This window comes from Chiloscyllium plagiosum, unplaced genomic scaffold, assembly GCF_037043375.1.
Source record: "Chiloscyllium plagiosum isolate Xiang-an unplaced genomic scaffold, Cpla_swu_hap1 HiC_scaffold_20, whole genome shotgun sequence".
Classification (NCBI taxonomy): Eukaryota; Metazoa; Chordata; class Chondrichthyes; order Orectolobiformes; family Hemiscylliidae; genus Chiloscyllium; species Chiloscyllium plagiosum.
In genome coordinates, this window is record NW_028270158.1 from 6,630,355 (window position 1) to 6,656,437 (window position 26,083).

At 38.8% G+C, this 26,083-nt stretch overlaps 1 protein-coding gene across 3 annotated transcripts in view; it reads right to left on the reverse strand.

The window, feature by feature from the left end:
• Positions 1-26,083, reverse strand: part of cpped1 (calcineurin-like phosphoesterase domain containing 1) — a 190,622-nt gene that overhangs the window by 129,588 nt on the left and 34,951 nt on the right. For all 3 annotated transcript variants that reach the window (XM_043712111.2, XM_043712112.2, XM_087997619.1), the window contains exon 2: positions 21,541-21,753. In XM_043712111.2, the coding sequence (XP_043568046.1) occupies positions 21,541-21,753 (213 nt within the window). The remainder of the gene's footprint in view (positions 1-21,540; positions 21,754-26,083) is intronic.

Sequence of the window (26,083 nt, forward strand, 5' to 3'; positions counted from 1 at the left end):
GCAAATCATCCATTTTGACTAAGTATTTTGAGTTGGAAATACAGGCCTGAACATTTCCTTTCAGTTTAGTTAAGAAAATAGAGATCAAAAGCTTCCGGTCAGGAAATCTAGTCGCTTCCTACCTGAAGCAACTAGTTTCTGGGTTTTGGCAAATCAAGAGTCAGTCATTGTAGCGATGACCTGACTTGGCTCTTCAAATTGGTAGGTAAATGGCTAGCCCCATTAGTCTGCTGGCGGATCCTAGGCAGGGTCCTTCTTTTGCTTTGTGGGATCACTTCTCCGAATCACTAGGACTGATTCAAGGGTAATTATGGATTGACAATAAATGCTGGACTAAACAGCAATGTGCATTCCCTGTGAATTTTTTTCAAAAAATGCAATCAGCAGCAAACATCCAAATTCCTAACATGATGGTGGAGGGAAGGTCATTGATGAAATAACCGACACTGATTGATCCTAAGACACTGATGAATTCCTGAATTGATGTCTGGGCTCTGATATGTTTAATACTGAACAATAACTCTCAATATCAAGATTTATGGATGTAGGTTTGCTCGCTGAGCTAGAAGGTTCATTTTCAGACGTTTCGTCACCATACCAGGTAACATCTTCAGTGGGCCTCTGGATGAAGCACTAGTGATGATTCCTGCTTTCTGTTTATATATTTGGTTTCTTGTAGGTATTTTGTGGGCTACCAAGGGGTCTCAGACAAACCCACAAAACCACCAAGACACTAAAATAGCAGCCAATGAACTTATACAGACCCTGTACAGACAACAAGCAAAACTAATGTTATTTATAAAAAACCGTACTACATTGGACAGACAGGCAGAAAACTAGCCACCAGGATACATTAACAAAACGACATGATCCTTTCTCACTAGCATCCTAAGATACAGGAAAGGAAGGACACCATTTCGACTGGAACAACATATCCATCCTAGGACAAGCCAAATAGAAACACGCACAAGAACTTCTAGAAGCATGGCATTCCAAACGGAATGCTTATCAATAAACACATTGATTTGGACCCCATTTACCACCTCCTGAGAAAAGAACAGGAAATAACATCACCATAGGAATTGACATCACCAACCAAAAGAAACCCAAACATATAAACAGAAAGCAGGAATATAGCTATAGGGAGAGGCTGAATAGGCTGGGGTGTTTTCCCTGAAGCATTGGAGGTCTTTTCCCTGGGGTGGGGGAGTCCAGAAACAGAGGACACAGGTTTAGGGTGAGAGGGGAAAGACATAAAAGGGAACTAAGGGGCAGTTTTTTCACGCAGAAGGCGGTCCATGTATGGTATGAGCTGCCAGAGGAAATGGTGGAGGCAGGTACAATTGTAGCATTTAAAAAGCATCTGGAGGGTTTATGAATAAGAAGGGTTTAGAGGGATATGGGCCAAGTGCTGATAAATGGGACTCGATTAGGTTATGCTATCTAGTTAGCAAGGATCTGCTTCTGTGCTGTACATCTATGATTCTATGACTCTAAATCAAATCAAAGGAAGCCAATCTCCCATTCATGGACTCCATTTACACTTCCCATTGCTGCAAAAAGACTGCCAAGAAGACCCACTGAACCCAATAATGCTCTCCTACAGCCTCTTCCGCCAGGCAGAAGATACAGAAGCTTGAACACGTACCAAAAGTTCAAGAAAACCTCTTCCCTGCTGTTATTAGACTGATGAATCGACTCTCTAACTTCAAATCATGTTGATTGTGTTAATATTAATCTTGCTTTGAGCACCTCCTGTACAGTGAAACCTGTATGCCTCACTCTGTCTAAGCACCCCATGATCTGAATGTTCTCGTTTGCTATGATCTGCTTGTACTGCTTGCAAAACAAAACTTTTCACTGTACTTAGGCACATGTGACTACAATAAATCAAGTCAAAAAATCAAATCATTCTATGTAAATAGTCTGAAGGCTTCATTAATCTATTAGTGACCAATATTTATTGACCTCAATTCTATTCTAACCTGTAACCAGAAACGTCTTCTCAATGTCAACCCTATCAAACATTTGAGTTCTTCCATTCTTAAGCCCAAGACAACATCTTCATCTAATACATTTCCCCTGTTACTAGTGTCAACTTCTTAAAACCAAAATCTTGATACAGAGAACTTTCTGAAGACGAAAACTATTTTACATAACTTGTTAAACTTTGCAGTAATTAAGCTAAACTTCCACTGCAACAAAACAGCACCCTCCAATTAAAATAAAGATGATATTGACACAAATGTAGCATGACACCAATTATTTCTAAATAGAGAATTTAAACCATCAGCTGCTTTGTTTTGGACTGCGAGACCTTCAGGATCATTGAAAATTAAAAGCTGTTGTTCCATTACCGCAAGTGACAAATTTTATAATGCTGAATAGGCAGGTAATTTTCTTACAGTCATGCCAAATAAAAAAAATACATAAACACCTCTCGCCTTGTATTTAATTGGTGTGGGGGTCATATTTTCCGCAAAGGCAGAAGCTTTTCTTTAAAAAAGTTAACAAATGCTTAATGTTTCTCAGTTTATATTGCGCTTTCTATAAGATGAAGCAAATTTACAAAATAATTTGCAGATATTTATAGAATATATCATATTTAACATTGAAAAGGTTCAACACAAGAATGCAGATCACAAAAAGCTGTTGTGATAGAGGGGAGTAAAAAAAAAAGACAGAAAATGCTAGAACTACCTACCAGGTCTGGCAGCATTTAGGTGAGAGAAAGAGTTAAGATTTCAGGTTAATGACTGGTTGAAAAGTCATCGAGTCAAAATTTTAAATGCTTTCTCTCTCCAAGTGATGCTGAATCAAATGAGTATTTTCCAACATTACACTAAACATAGAACAGTACAGCCCTTTGACACTATTATCTGTTCATATTTCAATTTCTGCCATACTTAGCATTTTGCTTTTTAAGTTACGGAGTGACTCTAGTGCAATTTATGCTGTATTTCAGAAATCAATGCAATGTGTCCCTTATCAATGCCACAAACATTACAATCCACCACTGATTTGCAGATGAATGCCCATGAGGGTGACAACAACTGAGCAAAATTGTCTTGCTCCATCCATGTTGCTAAGCAATATCAGGGCAGAGATTTCAAAATGACACTCCAATAAACTTGACATTACATCTCTTCTGCAGTCTCGTTAGTGTGAAATGTAATTCTAGAGATGAACACCTTGCACAATCTAACAGGGTTTACAACATGTATTCTATTGGGAGTTAGATAAGCTACTAGAGTAAATGATTGTTCAGCAGTAACGTTAGTTCAGAAAGCAGATATTCCAGAGCCGGGGTCTTGCAGATATAGGTCACTGACCTGGCCAAGAATGTCTCTAAAGCCTTTTGAACCTCTGTAAATGGGGAAATTAAATGTGAACACAATACTGTTCATACAAAATTATGTCGCCTATCTAACAAAGATGAAATTGTGGGAACAAAATTCCACATGGGACAATCAAAGGGCAAAAAAAGGGCATTCACACCCAGAACACATTATTCATGGTGCAGTGTTTACATTCAAGGAAAAGGTAAACCTTGTATGCTATAAAAACTCTCAGGTGAATCTTGAATGACTGTAGTTTGCAATCCAAAGTTACTATGCTTAACTATCCTAGTTAATTGCTCAATAAGCATCCACATCAGAATAATCAATAAAGCACAAGAAAAATAAAAATATTTTAAACTCCATTTCCCATCAATTTTTAGTGCTACATTTTTGTCCTGAAATTGCACTCTAAATTTAAAAATCATAGCTTAAATTAGTACCAGTTGAAATATTTTTTAGAATAGTAAAGGAAAGACATTTGTTTAAATTGGTGTTGAGAGCCAGCTGTTCATCCCAGATAACAATATCAATCCATAAATGTACATGATGGCAAGAACAGTGACAACTGCAGTATGCCTGACTGACAGTTACAACACTGATGGAACATATGGTTGCGCATCTTTGTGGGAAACTTTCAAATTCATTTTAATTTCTCAAGGGTAACTTAGTGCACAGGGAGTGTTCTCTACGTGCTTCAACCTGACCCTCTTTTGACCCTTGTTTTGATGTCACATTATGTAATCTGACCATGAAAATACCATGTAAAATGCACTCTCAGATGTATTTGAAGAGCAGGCTGTCCTCTGTTCAATGATTCAATTTCTTCCCGGTGACAGGAACTAACTGTGTAGAAAGAATCTTGGATAGAGTATGCAAACATGTATTATACATTTGGAAATTTTTAAAATAACTTGGAGCATGGGTTTAAGCCTCAAATATTCATCCTTTTGCTTCATTTTTAATAGGATCTAATTTTTTGAAATGTATTACTTATCACAGGACATTGGATTCATCAGTCATATCTCATGCTTCCATTTGTCTCATTATATTTTTTTCTATGTTTGACTTTATTTCTTGAATGTATGAGGATGATTAAAAGAAGCCAGATCAACAGAAATCCCAGAGAAAGGAAAAGAATAAAAGGTTCATATCTGCAGAGTTTCAGCTACAATCCACAGGAGCAAGAGAAACCCTGCAGAAATTCCAGACACTAGAGGGATTCCCTGTGTGCTTTTCTCCCATAGACAGATCCTGGGGTGTCTACTGATGCTTCATCCATTCCTGTTTCTCCTGGCATTTTTAAATCAGTGGTGGTTTGCCATTGCTTTTGATGCCTGGAGAAGGGTGAGGAGGTGGTTCCAAGTCTACCACAGTCTGAGGAAGTAATGAACTTGTCCTATTGATGTCACTCCAAACACTCACCAGCCATCCAACCAACTGAGCTAAATGGTTCTCAAACTAAATGGAAATGGGATCAAAATACTGCATATTTGATGAAATGTGGGGTTATCAGAGTTTAGGCAACATGCACGTTTAAAAGTAAGGTCATGTTCAACTAATCTTGCTTTGAAGAAATAACAAGATAGTGCAATGGGTGTGCTTTATATGGACCTGCAAAAGGATTTTGATAAAGTATTGAGGCAAAAGTAAAATATCTCCCTACCGCTGAAGTATCACCAGACTCAAAACATTAACTCTGCTTTCTCATCACAGATGCTACTAGGTCTGCTGAGCTTCACCAGCAAATTCCACTTTTATTTCTCTCCTTGCTGTTTTCATGGGCTTGAAAATTCCAAACAAACCCCAAGAAAACTTCAAAGTAAAATTTCTAACAAGGAAAAGATAATTTGCCCATCAGAACAACTAGCAAAGTGAAGATCAATCATCTCTTTAAAGCATATCATCATTGTTTTACAGTTTCCTTTGATTTTAGCAATCAATCACATCTCAGTGATTGGGACTTTTGATCCATAGAATTTTGTTCTTGGCCAATATTTTTTCCACCCATAACATATGTCAAACTATCTTTTGTCTTAATGATGAATGAGTATGTGTATTGGGTGTTTTTAAACAATTTTATTGAATAGCATTGTAGGTGCAATGGACCCTACTCCTGTAATGTTTTTGTATTCTTAATGCAAAAGGTATCAAAAGAATTGTTGTGGGTCTGAAGTCACATAAAGACTCAACTGGCAAGGAGAGAAAGTTTCCTTCTCAGAAAGGACAATAGTGAATTTAGATTTTTCAAAACACAGTTTGTGGCACAGATGGTTGTGATGTTGCTCTCCAAGTCAATCGCAAATCTGGATGAGCACCAGGCCCTTCCTACATATAACATCAGCTGCAGTGTCTATCAAGCTATAGGCAGGCGAATAACCACAGCTGGCGCCTGGTAGCTGACACAGAAATGGTTCATTTCAAAGGAACTGGCTATGTAGTTAACTAAAGTTTAAAAATTACAACCTGAGAAACGGTGCATCTATTGCTCCCTATCAAAGCTGAAAAAGTAAAAACTGCATTTATCTTCAGTGTAGAATCATAGGTGGAATGGACAGTTTAATATTATCCAAATTCTTTTCAAAAAAACATAGCCATATATAATACTTTATCCCAGTTCCACCCAGCCTAAATTAAAACAGATTTTTCCTCAGAGAACCTGGAATATCTAAAAATTAGAAAGATTTATTTTTTTCTGCAAAAATGACGCAGATTAGTTCTGCGGAGGTTGCTGGGACAGAATAAAATTCCGGTTCCTTTTTAATATTTCCTCAATGAAGATGAAATGGAAGGAAACTTTCTTTTCTTCCTTTGACCATAGATAGAGTTATTCAAATCAAATTTGAAGGAAGGGAGGGGCTTTAAAATTGTTACTAATAGTTTTGGAAGTTCAAGTCCTCCTCAATGCCAAAACAAATTTTGTATTTCACTGATTCCTCCACATAAGAATCACCTATTTGATATTCAGTATGAGATAAATAATGGAAGCTCGGAAAGATAAGCTTCTCAACATCCAAAAAGAAAGTCTTGATTTTCCACCCAAGGTGTTAACGGTAAGAGAGAATCTCATTAGCTAGTGGTGAGGGATATGCTTGCATGTATTAACATCTCTTTATTACTGGAAATGCCCTCATTTGTATGCAATTTGCTATTTTCCCATACAGTGGAAGGAAATTAGATGACAAAAATTTCTGATGTGCAAGTCTGGGCTAATAGCTCCAGTTCACCATTTCCTTCTCCAGATATCCATCACAGTCAGCACTCCCATGCAATCACCTGCAACTGCCCTACCATTGATGAAGATTATACAAAAGAAGGAACTTAAAACCGAAATTGCCATTACTAGAGAAACAACCACCATCACTGAGCAAACTGAGATTAGATGCAGCCATATCTCCACGGCCTGATAGCTTATAGGGTCTTAAAGGCTCGAGGGTCTTAAAAGGAAGTAGGAGTAGAGATCAAAATTCACTGGATTGGAAAGGATTATCAGAATGCTAATGTAGCACTCTTGTTCACAAAAAGAAAGACAGGAGGCAGAAAATAGGAAACTATAGGCCAGTTAGAGCAACATCCATTGTTGGGAAACAACGTCAATGATTGCAATCAGAATCAACTATTAAGTAGTAATGAGATATGTGGAAAATCAAAACTTAGTCCATCAGAGTCAGTGTGACTTTTTGAAGGGAAAATCATGCTTGACTAATTTGCTAGAGTTCTTCAAAGGGGCAGCATGGTGGCTTAGTGGTTAGCACTGATGCCTCATAGCATCAGGGACCCAGGTTCTATCCCACCCTCAGGCGAGTGCCTGTGTCTGTGTGGGTTTTCTCTCACAGTTCAAAAATGTGCAGGGTAGGTGGACTGGCCATACTAAATTGCCCGTAGATTAACAATGAGAAGAGCAGAGTTACAGGAATAGAGTAGAGGGGTGGGTCTGGATGGGAAGCTCTTTGGAGGGTCTCTGTGGATTCCAATTGGCCAAATAGCCAGCTTCCCAACACTGTAGGAATCAAATGATTCTATGTAACAAGTACAAGGGATAATGGGGATTTAGCCGTAATATCTTTAGTCTTTCAGACTGCATTTGATAAATTGCTACACAAATGGTTAATACACAAAGTAAGATCTCACAGGATTAGGGGTAATATTAGCTTAGATAAAGCACTGACTAACCAACAGAAAGCACAGGGGGAGGTTAAATGTGTCATTTTCAGGTTGGAAATCTGTAACTAGTTGGGTGCCACAAGGTTTTGTCCTTGGGGCCCCAACAATTGACAATCTAGACTAATGATTTGGATGCAGGGATAGAATATACTATAGACAAATTTGCAAAATGACACTAATATTGGTGGGAAAGTAAGGTACAATGCAGAAATAAGGAATTTACAAATAGTTAGGTGAATGGGCCAAAATTTGGCAGCTCTAACATGAATAAAGTGAGTTATCCATTTTGCTCAAAAGAATAAAAAGGCAACTTATTATTTAAATGAAAAAAAAATTCAAAATGCTTTGAAACTGAGGAATCTAGGTGTTCTCATGCAAGAGTTCCAGAAAGCTATTATGTAGGTACAGCAGGAAATAGGGAGGGAAAATGGAATCTTGATGTTTATTGCCAACGGAATGGAGTATAAAAGTAGGAAAGTGTTATTACAATTTTATAAGGCATTGGTGAGACTGCATCTAGACAGTTGTACAGTTCTGGTCCTGTTACTTGAGGAAAGACATAACTGCATTGGTAAGTTCAGAGAAGGTTCACTAGCTTAGTTTCAGAGACAAACAGCTCATTTTGTGAAGAGGGATTGAGCAATTTAGGCCTATACTTGCTAGAGTTTAAATAGATGAGTGGAGATTTAATTGAGCAACATAAGATGCTAAAGGGACTTGAGAGGAAGAGTGGACAATCTAGAACAAGCGGTTATATTTTTAGGCTAAGGGATGGCAGACTTAAAACTGTTATGAGGAAGAATTACTACTTTCAAATGATTGTGAATTTGTGGAATTCACTACCTAGAATGTAGTGGACAAGGGGACCACTGAATAAATTTAAGGTGGAGATTGATTTTTAATTAGCAATAGGTTAAAGGGTTATGGGGAGCAGACAGAAAAGTAAAATTGAAGCAGAGATGAGATCAGCCATGATTGTATTAAATAGCAGAGCAGGCACAAAGTGCTGAATTGCCTACTCCTAGTTCTTAAGCTCTTATGTACCAGACATGCACCAGCCTTATCATAGCATCATGACACATGGCTCAGCTCTAACTCACTTATAATATGAATTACTTCAAAAGTGAACTTTTGAGCACACTAATATTTTTCATTGCAATTCAGCTGCCAGGCAGTTTTGCACATGGGCACAGGCACATACAGAGAAGAGCACATTCTGATGTCTTCACTTGATTTCTTAGCAATTACTCTCTCTATGCCTACTTGGATGTTATCAACATTGCTCTTGCTTTTTTGTGCATTCTCAACTCATTTAGAATTTACAGGCTCGTACCACTTTGATTTTACTTTGCCTTTTGCGCAGATACAAAGCCAGGCAATTAGTCTCCAGAATCACACTCCCAGTACCTTCCAACGTTGTGAGGTCCAGAATTGGATACAATACTGGACAAATCAGTGTTTCATAAAGGTCTATCATAACTTCATAGCATTTGTGCTCAATACCTTTACTCAAAAGTCCATGTTCCTGTATACATTCTTAACTGCTTTCTCGATATGTGCATTCTCAGTTTGCATATATGTATCACCTGTGCTCACTACTCTCCCCTATCCACTATCCCCCTCAGAGTTTAAAGGTTTTGAGACATTTGCAAGTTATTAATAAATATCAAGAAAACCAATCACCCTAACATTGTGTTGAACAGGAATTTGAATCTAACAGTGCGATTGACTGATTATTGGGGTACAAATCAACAAGGAGAAAGTGAGGACTGCAGATGCTGGGGATCAGAGTTGATAGTGTGCTGTTGGAAAAGCACAGCAGGTCAGGCAGCATCCGCTGAACAGGAGCATCGATATTTTGGGCATAAGTCCTTCATCAGGAATCATCAGGATGCTGCCTGACCTGCTGATCATTAGGGTGCTGTTGGTAAACATTTTCACAGTAAGCATTCTCTCAAAAGATGACTATGCACACTATATATTGGAGAGGCAAAGAAAAATAACTAAATATTATAATTCTGTGGGTGAAGAGGAACAAGAGAAGCTCAATATTTATTGGTATAATTAAATTTGGCATGTACTGAATTTTTACATGAATCACATTGAATCATTCTCCCACACTGATGCATTCTGCTTGGTGACCTTAATCCAGGGCATACTCTTCAACCACATTACTGGATGACATCTTCATGAAACAAACAGTAGTTTATTTTTACTCATGTTTTTACAAACGCAAGAAAGAGTGTGTTAATTTATCTTAATACTAGATACACAGGATCCCATGTGCTTTCACCTTCTTTATCAGTCTCTCACATGGGGCTTTGTCAAAGGCTTTGCTGAAATCCATATCAACCACACTACCCCCATCTACACACCTGGTTACCTCTCAAAATTCAACCAAATTTGTTTGGTATGACAAAGCCATGCTGCTCAAATCTTGCCTCTCTAAGTGGGGATTAAATTTCTTTTCCAGAATTGTTTCCAATGGTTTCCATTTCACTGATGTGAGACTTACTGGTCTCCAATTCCTTGTTTTATTTTCTACCACCCTTCTTGAAAAATGGAATTGCACTAGCATCCCTCCAGTCCTCTGGCATCGCCCATCTAACCAGGGAGAAAGTAAAAGTTTGGGTCTGAGCCTCTATAATTTCCTCCCTTGTTTCCTGCAGCAACCTGGGATACAACTCACCTAGACCTAGGGATTTGTCCACTTGTGAATGGTGGGATTCAGACTCAGGTCCCAGAACGTTACCTGGATCTTTGGATTAACAGTCCAGTGACAATACCACCAGGCCATCACCTTCCCTGCCATACCTGTGTTGTTTAAGCATTTTTCTTGTTTTCAATTCAGATTTCTAGCATTTGTAGTTATTTTGTTTTTGTATTACTTCTTAATTATATTCTTCCAACATTTGTAACACCTGAAGTAATTCTCCAGCAAAGTCCATAGCTGACCCTGTTATTTAATTCAGTAATTGTATGTAACTATTTATTGAAAAAATGCCTAGACATCAAAACTCATTGTTTAGCAATCATCCAACCTCATCTCCTTTTACTGCTAATGCTGTCTTCTGGAACTCAATTTTCTCTTTCAAAGGTTAGCTGTGATTTAATGGATACAACCTCACCTTTGAGTCAGAAAGTCAATTTGATTGAGTGTGGTGTCAAGGAACCCTCACATGACTGCAGTTAATGAAAATCAGGAGGAAAACTCTCCATTGGGTTGAATTAAACGTAATACAAAAGGAAGGTGGTTGTAGTTGCTGGAGGTCAATCGTCTTAGTCTCAAGGAGTTCCTCAGGGCAGTATTCTTTGTCCAACCATCTTCTACTGCTTCATCAATAATCTTCCCTCCATCATAAAGGTCAGAGGTGGGGTTATTCACTGTTGATTGTGCATTGTTCAGCACTATTCACAACTCCTCAAATACTGAAGTCCTCAGTGTCCAAATGCAGCAAGACTAGGACAATAGTCAGGTTTGGGCTGACAAGTGACAAGAAATATTTGTGCCATACAAGTGGCAGGGATGATCATCTTCAACAAGACAGAATCGAAACATCATACTTTCAAATTAACATCACTACCATCGCTGAATCTCCCATCAACATCTTACGGGTTATCCTTGACCATATATTAAACTGGACCAACTATTTTGAATACTTGGCTACAAAAGCAGTTCAGAGGCTGGAAATTCTTTGGCGGGAGACTCACTTCTTGACTCCACACAGTCTAAACCCCATCTACAAGACTCAGGGCATGGGTTTGATGGAATACTCTACGCTCACCTGGATGTGCGCAGCTCTAACAACCCTCACAAAGCTTGGGACCATCCAGGACAAAGCAGCCCTTTTGACATGCACAGTCACAGCAGTGCGTACCAAAATGCATTTCAACAACTCAAAAATGTTCCCGATACTACAATCCAAACCCATGACCTCTTTCACCTGTAACTACTGGAGTTCTGCAAGGTTCAGTTCTCAGACCTCAACTATTTACAAATCTATATAAACGAGCTGCAAGCAGGGACAGAGTGTAACATAACAAAATTTATGAATGATATCAAAATAGATGGGTATGCAAACTGTGATGACGAGATAGCTAGTTTATAGATGAATATTGATAGACTAGGATTTTGAGCCAGAATCTGGAGATGAGGTTTAACGTGGCTTTAAGTGTGAAGTTGCCCATTTTAGCTGGAAAAATTAAAGAACAAATTATTATTTAAATTGAAAGCAGATTGAAAGTGTGTCAATGCAGAGGGATTTGGGTGTCCTTGTGCATGAATCACAGAAAGTGGGTAAAAAAGTGCATCATATATTAAGAAAGGCAAATGGAATCTTGGCATTTATTACAAAAGGACTAAATTATAAAATGTGTTGGTACAATAATATAAAGCATTGGTGAGACCACACCTGGAGTATTATGCCCAGTCTTGGTCTACATGGTTGAGGAAGAATGTGATGGCACTGGAGACAGACCAGAGGAAGTTTACCAGATTGATTCCAGGGATGAAAGGGCTGTCACACAAAGGAGCAGTTGAAAAGCTTGGGCCTGTACTTGCTGGAGATCAGAAGCTGAGGGCGGATCTGATTGAGATATATAAAATGCTGATTTTATATACAAGGTCTGATTAGGGGGATATTGGATAGATGTTGCCCTGTGGGACAGTCGAGAATAAGAGGTTATATATTTTGAGTGACAGGAGGTAGGTTCAAAACTGAGATGAGGAGAAATTACTTCTCTCAAAGGGTTGTGTATCTGGAACTCATTCCCCCAGTGTGTAGTGGAGGTAGAATCAATCAACAGGTTCAAGAAAGAAACAGATATGTTTCTGATGAGAAGTGGAATAAGAGGCTATGGACAGCAGGCAGAAAAGTGGAGTTGAGACCAGGAGAAGATCAGCCATGATCATGGTAAATGGTGGAGTGGGCTTGAAGGGCTGAATTGCCTACTCTCACTCCGAATTTCAATGTTCCTAGGTAAGTTCTAAACCAGCAGATATGTAGGAAAATAGTATCCACAGGTTCCCTTCAAGCCACACATCATGACTTAAAACTCAAGTACCATTCTTTCAATGTTGCTGGTCAAAAAGCACTCCTTCCCTAATAGCACTACGGGTGTACCTACTTTCTATGGGCTGCAGTGGTTCAAGGACGAACATCACTGCCTTCTTCTCAAAGACAAAGACAATGAGAAATGGGCCATAAAAACTGAATGAATAAAAGAAAGGCTATGGCTTCAAGTCCCAAAGATGTGACTACCTGTTAATTCAGTGCAATGCTAAGGAAGTGCTGCACTGTCAAGTGTGCCGTATTTCAATAGAGATGATAAATTGAAGCCCCAACTGTCCCCTCAAGTAGAAAAGATAGATTTTGTACCACTACTTTGAAAAGGGGATTTCTCCACAATATCATTGTCAGTTCTCATTCCTCTAATCAACATTACTAATAAATAAAACTTCACATTGCTGTTGTGGTACCTTGCTGTGCATAATTTGGTAATTATAATACTGACTTACTCTTTAAAAGTAATCTTCTGTCACTCACTTTGGGACATTCCACAGTAGTGAAAAGCAAGTAGATTTTTTTTTTCTCTAGAGGTATAATTAGTAAGTTTGCAGATGACACCAAAATTGGAGGTGCCGTGGACAGTGAAGGAGGTTACCTCAGATTACAACAAGATCTTGATCAGATGGGCCAATGGTGGAGTTTAATTTAGATAAATGCGAGGTGCTGCATTTTGGGAAAGCAAATCTTAGCAGGACTTATACACTTAAGGGTAAGGTCAGAGGGAGTGTTGCTGAACAAAAAGACCTTGGAGTACAGGTTCATAGCTCCTTGAAGGTAGAGTTGCAGGTAGACAGGATAGTGAAGTGGGCATTTGGTATGTTTTCCTTTATTGGTCAGAGTATTGAGTACAGGAGTTGGGAGGTCATGTTACAGCTGTACAGGACATTGGTTAGGCCACTTTTGGAATTATGTGTGCAATTCTGATCTCCCTTCTATAGGACAGGTGTTGTGAAACTTGGAAGGGTTCAGAAAAAACTTACAAGGATGTTGTCAGGGTAGGTGGATTTGATCTATAGGGAGAGGTTGAACAGGCTGGGGTTATTTTCTGGAGCGTCGGAGGTTGAGGGGTGACCCTTATTGAGGTTTATAAAATCATAAGGGGCTAGGATAGGATAAATAGACAATGTCATTTCCCTGGGGTGGGAAAGTCCAGAACTAGAGGGCATAGGTTTAGGGTGATAGGGGAAAGATGTAAAAGAGATCTAAGGGGCAACATTTTCATGCAGAGGGTGGTACATGTATGGAATGAGCTGCCAGAGGAAGTGGTGGAGGCTAGTACGATTGCAACATTTACAAGGCATTTGGATGGGTATATGAATAGGAAGGGTTTGGAGGGATATGGGCTGGGTGCTGGCAGATGGGACTAGATTGGGTTGGGATATCTGGTTGGCAGGGTTTGTTTATGTGCTGTATGACTCTATGACTCTGAGCAGTTCTTAACTCTGAAAAGCCCATGTTAATCAAAGAGTTAAATGCTGCTCCCTAGCTGGATTAAAAAAAATCTGCTACTTCTCTCCATGAAGGCAGAATACAAGTCTAGGCTTATTAGCCGAGGGCATTCCCCCCCAACTATTACCAAACCACCTTTCTTGCTTTTTGCTGTTAGTTCTTTTTGCAGTTTCCACACGCTAAATATACCACCTTACAACGTTTTGATTTCTATGACTTTACAGAATTGATTATAGAGTCTCCTGATAATCTCTCCTAATTCTTTCTTTCTCATCTCTAAAACCATGCTGGTATTCCCAATTATTAGTTTCTGAAATAGCTTTTCTTCCTGCTCTTATTGTTTTAAGTGATGTCCTGTACAATGGGTCAGAAAAAAGTACAAGGAGCTCAAGGACCTTTTGTCACTAAGATCATGCCAACAATCTCTGCTGCTTCTCTCCCTGTCCCTAGCCCATCATTGGGTCATATGTCCTGAGGTGCTCTCTTGGCTCTGGACTCAATTCTATTTTGCTTCTAGGCAAAAGTGAGGACTGCAGATGCTGGAAAGCAGAGTTTAGATCAGAGTGGTGCTGGGAAAGCACAGCAGGTCAGGCAGCATCTGAGGAGCAGGAAAATCGATGTTTCGGGCAAAAACCCTTCATCTTTTATTTCTGTCCTATCTCCAGCATACCTTCGGCAAGGTGATCTTGTCCACTGGTCAGGCTACACTGGCATTCTTAGCTGAGTCAGCACCTTAGGTACAGTCCAACTCTCCTACATATCTGCCATTAGTGCACTCCTAATCAATAAATTAGATGATATGTGCCCCAGTATCAAGATAGCTATCATGAGATTACAAATAACATCCCATATGACTATGATAAAAGGTAAATGATCACTCTTTGCCTTTCCCAACCTGGTAAAGTGTTCTCCTTCAAAACTTCTCTACTTTAGCCCAGCTGATAGTATTGCACTCATCTGGTCTTGTTATCAATCTAAACACAGGAGTATTACTTGAATTCACTCCATTTCCAAATCCTATATTGCTGTCTTTGGTGTCCTCTAAAAACCCATCCTGAGTTCTCTTATTTCCCATTTGCATACTTTTCCTTGGAGATATTATTTGAAAGCAGCATCAGGTCCTACATGGATGCTGAGATCTCCCAACTTTACCTCACCACCATCATCATTCTCAACCACTGTACTGACTCATGACTAACACATCTAGTATTGGATGTGCTTTAATTTAATTCAACCAAATATTTGGAACACATGAGACCATTTTATTTAGTCTTACTCCCAAAGTTCTTACCTTAATCATCGACTCTATTCCTTTTCCTAGCAACTATTTGAGGTCAGTGGTACTTCTTTTTGCAAAGCAGTGTTTTAAAACCTAAATATGGTTCACAAGCAAAGCAGTCTGAAAGGGTTAAATTTCTTCTTTCAGCTAACTGTAAAACCATTCCACATAGTTAATCCCAACCAAATATTCTAGTGGGTACCTACATCACCATTTGCAAATCATGCTGGAGAAACCAAATAATGGCTGTCATTATAAAGTACAATTTCACAAAATACACTAAGAGATGTTGATGGTTTTTGGAGGTTGGACCTAAGACCAACTTTTAGGAAGGAATTTGGCATGATACACCTGAGCTGAATGTCTCAAATATGGATAGTCATGCCCCAATAGAATAAAAAAAGGGTTCTGTTCCTCATTAACTTTATCATGAGTAAACAATGTATAAATTTTAAATACCACTTTTTGCAAGGTCATTAGATGGAGAGGGAATCATCTTGAGTTACATATTGATTGCAAACTCATTCAAGAACGTGAGAGAACAGTAATCTACTGCTTCTGACCAGCATATTGTTTCTTTCTTAAACCTATCTGAAAGCTTCAGTGGAAAGCAATGCTGTATAACTGAATTATATATTTCCTTCAGCTGCCTATTGTGTTCTAGGATAGTAATTACTTAGATGCTTATAATAACACTTAAGGCAAGGATAAGTAAATATTCAAGCTTGTTCCAGCAATAATGAAATAGAGTAGCTGTAGTAAGGACTGCTTATGCTCATCAAAAGGGGTTGAGTGTGATTGCTTTGGCAAACAGGAGTTTCTAAGTTGTACAATTCATCATGCTTTCCTTTCTCACTCAATCCTAACCAACCCACAGTCATTATTATTCATCCAGCAGCTGTGAAAGTATTTTTGTAGGGCATGTAACTGCAACAGTAACACAAATTAACAGATAAAAAATAACTAGGCTCCGAGCACAAGTAATTGCCACCTGCACCATCTTTTACACACCACGTAGAATGTGACAGGATGGGTTGAGAGATAATGCTGCAATGATCTTTTCATTCTCCCTCACACACGCTCAAAACATAAAATGTTGAATGGTCGCTTGTGTAACCAATTGAGGCACATGAAGAGCAGCAGAGCAACAGGATTTGTCAGTGGTGAGAGCACAGCTCCATTAAGTTGTGAAGTGATAAAATTGTCTATTTACAATTAATTGTGGAAAGAGATACGATAATGGATCTAACAGAAAACAAAAATAATTTGAGTTATTCATATACAAAAGTAAAATGCGCACAGGTTGCTATGTCCTCCATTTGGTGAAAAACAATTCAATACACATGAATATGGCTCTCCTCAGGTATTCAAAAGATTAACATCTCCTGTCAGTTGCACCACAGTACTTCACACAACTACTATCAGTATAGCTAACGTACAAACTCAGACAGCTCTCTCCCGTCCAGCAGCTGTGAAAATATTTTTGTAGGGCACACAAGTGCAGCAGTAACACAGATTAACAGATAAAAAATAACAATGTCCTGAGCACAGGTAATAATAGGTCACCTGCACCATCTTTTACAATTCTACATAGAATGTGACAGCCTAGATTGGCAGATAAATGGGCTAGCTCTCTAAAGGAACAAGAGACTGGTAATTTAGTTTCTCTTCTGACAGTTGGGGTTGCAATACAGCTGCAACAAAATCAAATCAGGAGTAACCCTTTCCCAGTGAATCACTTTGAAAGCAAAGTCAGCTCATATTGTGGGAGGCTTGGTATAAAGCCAAGTTTATTCTTCCAAACAAACAATTACTCAACAAGTTGCCAAATTGTTTAAAGAAACCACAATAGGAATTACACAGACAAATTAATAGAGACTTTAAAGTTGCTTTGATTTTACTAAAACAGAATATTTGAGGTATTATGTTAATGACCCCCAACAAATTCAGAATATGAAGTGTTAAATCCCAGTTAACTGTGACTGACTTGTGAAAGAAGTGAATAGTTTTGATTTAAATAACTTTTCTCAGAGTTTGAGCTTTGTAGACAAGGTATCATATTGCCTAATATTGTTGCACTTTGTACCTTTGTGATCAGCTGTGTTATGGACAGTTGTCTCTTCATTCAAACAGCTGAACATCAGTTACTTATATCCTCACCATCACAAAGATGGCTTGCTTCCATTTCTGTATAATCATCAGCAATCTTTATAGCATCACCCATGTTGCACTTGCCTCAAACCATCATTTACCAGCAAGTCAACCTTTAGTCACCCCAAGATTCAACTATTCTAATATGGTCCTAGCAAGGCCCCCCATCTTCACCCTCAACCACCTTCAGATCTTTAGAACATTACTGTTGATGTCCCATCCCATATTAAAATTAAGCTTCTCTATCACCATGCATTCACTAATCTATTCTGGCTTCCATTCCGCCACACCTCAAATTCAAATTTCTCATCATCATGATCAAGTTCTTTCTTCACGTATCCCAATCTCTGTAACCTTTCCCATGCTTAAACTCTGTGCTCCTCTGCACTGATTTCTTGCGCATTTGACTCCAACACTGGCGGCAGTGCCTTCTACCACCTAGGGCTAAAGATAGGAAACTTCCTTCCTAGCAGACACTCTCTCAATTTCTTCTTTGTAGACCATCCTTGAAACCCAACTCAATTATTCTGACGATAAGAACAGAATAGTTGCAGAGGAGCAGAAATTAAGCCATTCAGCCCATCGAGTCAGCTCTGCCATTCTCCCACTTTCTCCCTGTAACCCTCAATCCTCAAGAACCTATGTATCTCAGTGTTAAATATATTCAATGACCTGGCCTCCACAGGCTTCAGTACGAATTCCACTGATTCACCTCTCTCTGGCTAAAGAAGTTTCTCCTTATCTCTGTTCTAAAAGGTCTTCCTTTTACTCTAAGGCTGTGCCCTCGGGTCCTAGTCTCTCCTACCAATGGAAACACCTTCCCAACATCTACTCTGTCCAGGCCATTAGTATGTCTCAAAAAGATCCCCCCTCATTCTTCTAAACTCCATCAAATATAGACCCAGAGTCCTCAAATGTTCCTCATTTGTTAAGCTTTTCATTCCTGGGACAAATCCATGAACCTTCACTGAGCATGCTCCAGGGCCAATACATCGTTCCGGAGATACAGGACCCAAAGCCGTGTGTAATATTCCAAATGTGGTCTGACCTGAGCTTTATAAAGCCTCAGAAGTACATCCCTGCTTTTATGTTCAAGTCCTCTCAAAATAAATGCCATCATTGCATGTGCCTTCCTAACTACTGAGTCAACCTGTAAGTTTACCTTGAGAATATCCTGGAATAGAACTCCCAAGTCTCTTTGCACTTCAGACTTCTGAATTTTCTCCCTATTTAGAAAATAGTCCACGCCTCTATCCATCCTACCAAAGTACGTGACCTCACACTTTCCCACATTGTACTCCATCTGCCACTTGTCTGCCCACTCTCCTAACCTGTCCAAACCCTTCTGCAGCCTCTCTGCATGCTCAGTGCCACCTGTCCCTCTATCTACTTTTGTCTCATCTGCAAACATAGCTAGAATGCCCTCAGTTCCTTCATCTAGACTGTTTATGTATAAAGTGAAAAGTTGTGACCCCAACACAGAGCCTTGCAGAACATCTTCTGGAACACTTGTCACCATTTACCATCCTGAGAAGGACCCTTTTATCCCCACTCTCTGCTTTCTGCCAGACTGCCAAGCTTCTAGCCATGCTAGCACATTGCCCTGACACCATGGGCCCTTATCTTACTCCTGTGCGGCACCTTGTCAAGGCCTTCTTAAAGTCCAGATAGATAACATCCATTGGCTCTCTTTGGTCTACCCTGCTTGTTACTTCCTCAAAGAATTCTAGCAGATTTGTCAGGCATGACCTCCCTTTGATGAAACCATGCTGACTTTGCCCTATTTTATCATACACTTCCAAGTATTCAAAAATCTCATCTTTCACAATGGATTCCAGGAACTTACCCACGAACGAGGTTAGGCTGATTGGCCTGTAATTTTCCATCTCTTGCCTTACTCCCTTTTTAAACAGGGTGTCACATTAGCGATTTTCTAGACCTCTGGGATCCTCCCTGATTCTAGCGATTCCTGAAAGATCACTACTAATGCCTCCACAATCGCTTAACCAATATCCCTTAGAACTCTGGGCGTAGTCCAAAAGGTCCAGGTGATTTATCCACATTCAGGCCATTCAGTTTTTCTAGCACTCTACGATCATTCCTGCTGATTGCTTATTTGAATCAGCTATCAATTTTTTTTCTGATTACATATGCATTTCAGTTTCTATAACACAATTTGTTACTTCATTTATAAAACTGACGTAAGTTTGATGTGTTCTTCATAAGATCAGGTCAAAATTACACATCTCCAATGAAATCTAAGTAGAAGTCAACTTATCAGTTGCTGACCTTTCCTATTACATGGGGAAAAGATTGGTGTTGAAAATATAAGCGTCATTTTAGTGGAGACAGCACAATAGAAAATGCTATAATCTAATATTTCCTTTAGTAGGTGTGGTGAATATCTACTTTCTGATCAGTGTATTTCAACTAAACTTTAATTCCCAAGACTAAAAACTTTATTTTAACAGTAGAAATGGGATAAATGCAAATAAAGCATGTTGAAATCTATATACTGAAAAGGTTAGGTCATTTTTTTTAAACAGGTTACCCATGTTTGAGTAGAAGACATGGTGTCCTAAAGGTGGGCTTGTAGAGCTAAAGATGTGGATCTACAACACTCGTAATGATGACAGTTCAGAGATTGTCTTGGGAATTGAAGCCAAAATTAGTTGAAAGCATTCAGTGAACTCAGGCTGTAAAAATCATTACAACAGAAAGACGTTTGCTGAAAGAAGTTAGGTGCAGTTACAATTTTAGCTGGGATGGTGCTGAAGCAAAGATGCAGCTTCAATAATGTTGCTGCTAGCAGACTCCAGGCAGTTAAGGCAGGTGAGGTCTCTGGAAACCATTGATAGTTCAGTGCAGTTGAGTGTGGGGATGAATTAAATCCACAATCAGCTTGTGCAGAGAAACACTTGAACTCAGAAATCCTAGGGACAGTGTCTGCTCAGTGAAATTAGTAGTCAATGAAAAGAACTGAATTTATGAACATGAATAGATGCTGACTGCAGTTGGGGAATCCAGTGGAACACAATGCCAGGGAAAGAGACTAAACTACCTGAAAGTGAGCAGTAATTGAGACACAGTCCGTTACAGAGCACATTTGAGAATGTTTCAAGGCTAGATTTTCATGCGTGAAGAATTGAAACTCCTTGTATAGGAGACAAAGTTTTAATGAGATTTGATGACTCTCAGTGTCACTAACATCTGGGGACTTGCCAAGAAATCTGTAAAATCTGTCTTGACTGCATTTACTCTTTAACGTGCCCTTTGGAGTGTTCAAGCACAACATGGCTTTTATCTACAGACTTACATAAATTTGGTGGTCATGTCAGAGATCGTAAAAACAGTCATTTGCAATGTTAAAATTAATAACAGCAGCATGTAGTCAAAAAATGTTACCTGGCATTTAAACTAGCTATTCAATCTTTTCAGGACTATCTGACTTTTATACGAATTCATGCATTTAGTTCTTCCTTAACAGAAACTGATTTCCATACATGAACAAAGCCTCACCAATGATAAGGCCATAGCAGGTATGTGCGAGGAGCTTCAGTTGATTAACTTTATGTCTTCTCTCTGATGACAGTCCAGCTAAAAAATATTTCCCTCTAATGGGGGATGCCAAGGATTAACTCGGCAGAAGAGGGAAGTAAAGAATGACCCATATTCTATCGCCCTGGTAAACTGCAGCATTAATACCCAGCATCACAGCAGCATGCTAATAGTTTCAGGTGGGGGAGGGGGTTGCTTGCAGGGTGGATTTCTGCTTGCTCACCACAGCTTTGGTGCAAGAGCTGCAGAGAGCAGAAAACAATGACTTTCCATATTGTTCGGAAGGTATTCATAGCTCTTTGGTTGTAATTATGGTAGGCATTTCACTCTTTATCTAGAGGTTTGTTAAGCATTGTATTCTACAAACACAATAACAGATATTTGAAGATTCAATAGGGAATTTCTGTATCTCTGCACAGTGTATTTTGGAAACAGAGTGGAAAACATTTAATGCATTTTTCAAAGTGGTGCAAATATACTGCTGTTGTCAGATATCATGGCATTTTCAGTAAGTTCTGTTGACAGTGATTACCTGGCATTGCATGAATAAGATCTCCACATAGTACAAAGAACTTGGGTTTCAAGGTTAACTTGTTGATAGCCTGCACTGCTTGCTCCATGAGCTGGATTTCTTCCTGCCATTCATCACCGCTATTATCGTGATCTCCAACCTTCCATGCTTTCATAAGGCCAAATTGTGGATCAGCTCCTTGTATGAAGTAGAAAGGTCCTTTCCAATCTTTCTCTAGGGAACAGTTAAAAAAAATTGTATTCAGACTGGACACCTGCTTACAGATACAACATATATAATAAGTTGTTCCCTTCCATATGGCTACACCAGCTGCTATATTCCAACTGAAACATAGAGGGAAAGGTGTAGAGGTGAGCACAGTTCAGAAGGAAGACAGATAGAGCATAGAGATGTACAGCATGGAAACAGACTCTTCGGTCCAACCCAGATGGAGCAGTTGAGAGGAAAACATAGACTACTGGTGATTATTTTGTCCAATGAATGAAGCAGTCATTTTAATGCAGCTCTCTGGTATTGCCATTTTCTCTTCATGAAATAGCCTTCTCTTCAAAGAACTCAAAGTCTTAATTGAAAATACAAAACAAAAAGTTAATCACTGGATTTATTTCTACGCTCATCAAGGTAGAGATGTCAGTGTGAGGAAATGGAATACTACACTACTTTGTTCAGGTATCAGAATGAAGCATTCCAAAATTCACGCAGTAATAGTGTGGGGAGCTCACTGAATTTTTTTCTCTGACAAGGTTAATAAACAGCTCTGTTGCTTTAGCCCTTTTTATTACTGTTTGAGATTCTTTGGTCAATTTTCCCATAAAGAACGTGGACCTGAACTTGAGGTAAGCTCTGTAGTATGTAAAACAACAGGTGGATAAACAACATTTGCAATGCAAGACTGAAGGTCATTCCTCATGGAGGCCCAAGCAATGAACAATTCATGATATAAGTCAAGATCTTTAGACCTTGGTACTGGCCATCTTTTTTTGGTATCTGTTGAGGCTGCAAGAAAGACTTGCCACACAAGAACATCACAACATAAGTATAAGCACAATGGGGGGAAATCGGTCAGACAGAGCAGATGGTTGAGGAAAGTTTGCCTTTGCCTCAGCCATCAGGCATCAAAAGGTTGAGAATGACTTTTTTTCCATTCAGTAAAGACCCAATGGAGTAGTCTAGTGATTAAGCATTCTTATATTTATTCACTGGCATCCAAGTATAAGCTGTATTAATTACATCAGATGCTTCTTATCCTTCAGTGTTCTGTATTGTTTTGTCAAATGTGGTAAAAACTGCTCACAAATCTAACCAAATGACACCTCGCATAGTGTCAATAGAATAACACAGTAAGAAAGCTACATTTTACACCCTAAGTTCTAACACAATGCTCTATTTGTAAATTAACGGGTATCATTTGCCATTTAAAAAAAACAAATCGCTTAATGGAGCAATTATCATCACTGAACTCTAAGGCATCTGTAGTAAATTTGAATTGTTATACGTCTACCAACTGCATGCATGTCTCTACTAGCTAACACCACCCATGCTATCTTCCCTCCGCATCACCCCATTCACCTGTCTAGTTTATGGCCTGTGCACTTGTCAAAAGTCAATGATATCCTTTCTGACTACAATCATTATATGAGTACAAGTGTGGTCAGCTTCCATTGTCAACGTCAATTTGTTCAAAGCTTCATTGTCTGCATCATATACCATAATTTAGCTCTGCTCATCATTACTCCTTGTTCATCTCCATTTGCTTCCCATCAATCAACACAATTAATTCAAGATCTTCATGCTTGTTTACAACTCCCTCCAAACCTCAATGTCCCAGTTTGTTCTTAGTTCTTTCAACATTAATCAAATATTCACTCTTCTCACTCCATGTGACAGAGCCGTGAGACACAGAAAATTCTGTTGATAGGTCACTGACCTGAAACATTAACCTTGTTTCCCTGTCACAGGTGCCGCCCAAATTGCTGAGTATATTTTGCTTTTATATCACAGTTCTAGCATCTGCAGTATTTATATCCATTAATCTCTTAGATACTTCAAGTTCTCCCTACCTGAAGTTCTATGAAGAAATGAAAGATAATTGAGATTGACAGTATCAGTTCCATGGCACATGATGCAAGATGGAAAATTAATAACCAACGGTCTGACCAATAATCTGAGGGCTGAGAACAAGAGAAATGGACTTGTGGAATGCCACTGCATAATGTACAATGATGACAAATTTTGTCTGCAAGATCTCAACATTAGCAATTGTACAGACTTGAGTGTTGAGCAAAACAGTAACAGTAGGAGAGAATAGTTTGGGAAAGTATATTAGTGTAATTTCATGACCGAAACACAAATGTAGGAGATTTGATCAGCAGGTTTATAAAGGTCACAAAAATTTCTGGAATGGTAAATATCTGAGAGAAGCTGTAGAATACAGGGAGATATATGATGGTCTGGTCAGATGGCCAGAACAGTGACAATTGGAGTTTAATCCTGTTAAACGTGAAGTAATGAATTTTGGGACAATGAATAAGGCAAGGGAGTATACAATGAGTGGTAGGGCCCTGGAAAGTACGGAGGATTAGAGGGACCTTGGTATGTATGCCCACTGATCCTTGAAGGCAACTGGGCAGGTCAATAGGGTCATTAAAAGACGTATGGGATAACTGCCTATATTAACTGAGGTTCTGAAAGCATGAACAGTGAAGTTATAACATGACTGTATAACATATTAGTTGGGCCACAGCTGGATGCATTTCTGAGTGGCCACAAAATGTGAAATATATGATTACACTAAGGAGGGTACAGATAAGAATCAACCAGGATGTTGTCTGGGCTGGATGATTTCAGCTATGAGGAAAGATAGGAAAACAACCCCAGCCTTCAGGCAGAGAAGGCCAAGGGAAGACCTAATTGAGGTTAACAAAATTATGATGGGTATGAATAGGATAGATAGGATGAACTGTTCCCCTTAGTGGGGAGATGAATAACCAAGAGACATAGAGTTAAGGCAAGGGGCAGCATATTTAGAGGGGATTTACGGAAAAATGCTTTTACTCAAAAGGTAGTGCATATCTGAATGCATTGCCTTAAACAGTGGTAAAGAACCATCACAAGAACCATCACAATATTTAAGTCGTTATCAAATTAATACTTGAAATGCCAAAGATAGAAGGCTATGGACCACGTACTGGGAAACAGATAGATGCTTGACAACCAGTGCAGTCACAGTGGGCCAAAAGGTCCACTTCCACACTATATTATATGACTCTAGCACCAATGCTTGGTGTGCCATGAGTGGTAGCATGAATGTTAAGGGGCAAGAAGGCACAATAACTGGAAAAGTGAGAACAGGACAATTGGAAAGAGGGAGCCTGGAGAAAAAAAGACTCCTGCTTCCAGGGAAGACATGCTGGTGAGTCATGATAGTAAGAAACCGGCTATGTTGCCAGGTTCAGGTAATTATGGGAGCAGTAGGAGCGTAAATGCAAGTCCATCTCTTTCTTCTCTCATAGTAGATTTCAAAGTGAAAAGTGTATCAGGAAGTTCAAATGAAAAGATACAGAAGCCATAGGGAGTGGTTGGTATATCTCTGTTTGTGACAGAATTATTCCAAGGGTAAGCAGAGTTTGAGTTTGCCACAAATTAATGGAAGATGGCTGGTCAAGAGATGTATATTAGTTAGTTTCGCAGAAGACATATTCAAGTTCAGCATTTTAAGTTTTTACAGATATATAGGTGAATGTGTTGATGAACACCTTTTTAAAAGCATGTGATGAATGAACAATAAAAATAATTTAAAGGTTGGAGAAAGAAATAAAGATGATGAAATATTCTATGAATTATGGATAAAGATTTTTGCTGTTACTAATTTCCTGTGACATCTTAAAAAGTGTTTTTTTATTCATGCGTTTTATGATCTTGATACAAACAGTGAATCGTAGAAACCTTTCTTAATTATGATTAGTGCACTACTGAGACCATAGAAATGTCATCGTTGAAATGACTAGAGTTTTTTTTTTAAATAACTGATTATAAAATTAGATTCACATTCTGATGTTTTTCCTGCTTAACATTATGGATCACAGTGTTATCCTTGGCTGACAACTCCCCAAGAGTTAAAAATCGATGGATTTGTTCATACAAATTGTACATGGTTTTTAAGTTGTCTCCCTTAATTATCCATATGCCCAATCAAAATTTTGTTCAATGCTCTTCAACTGAGCACAGCATTTTCCTTAAAACCCCTTAGTCAATTCACAATCTTAATCCTCGAATCTTCAATGCATGTTCCTCAATCTGAAAGGCCAGCAATGTTTCTCAGAAATTAAGTTGAAGTGTAAATGCTAAATGCAACAATGTCCAGCCTTCCAATGGCAAATACTCAATATATAATCCATTTCACGACGTAGTGATCCACATAATGAATTAAATAGTAAATTGTTAAAAAAAACTCAAAAACCATTTCTTCAACAGCTTGCATTTATAGAGTACCTCCAGCATATAAAAAAAGTGGTCTAATTAGAGACTGAAGGGAAGAAATTCA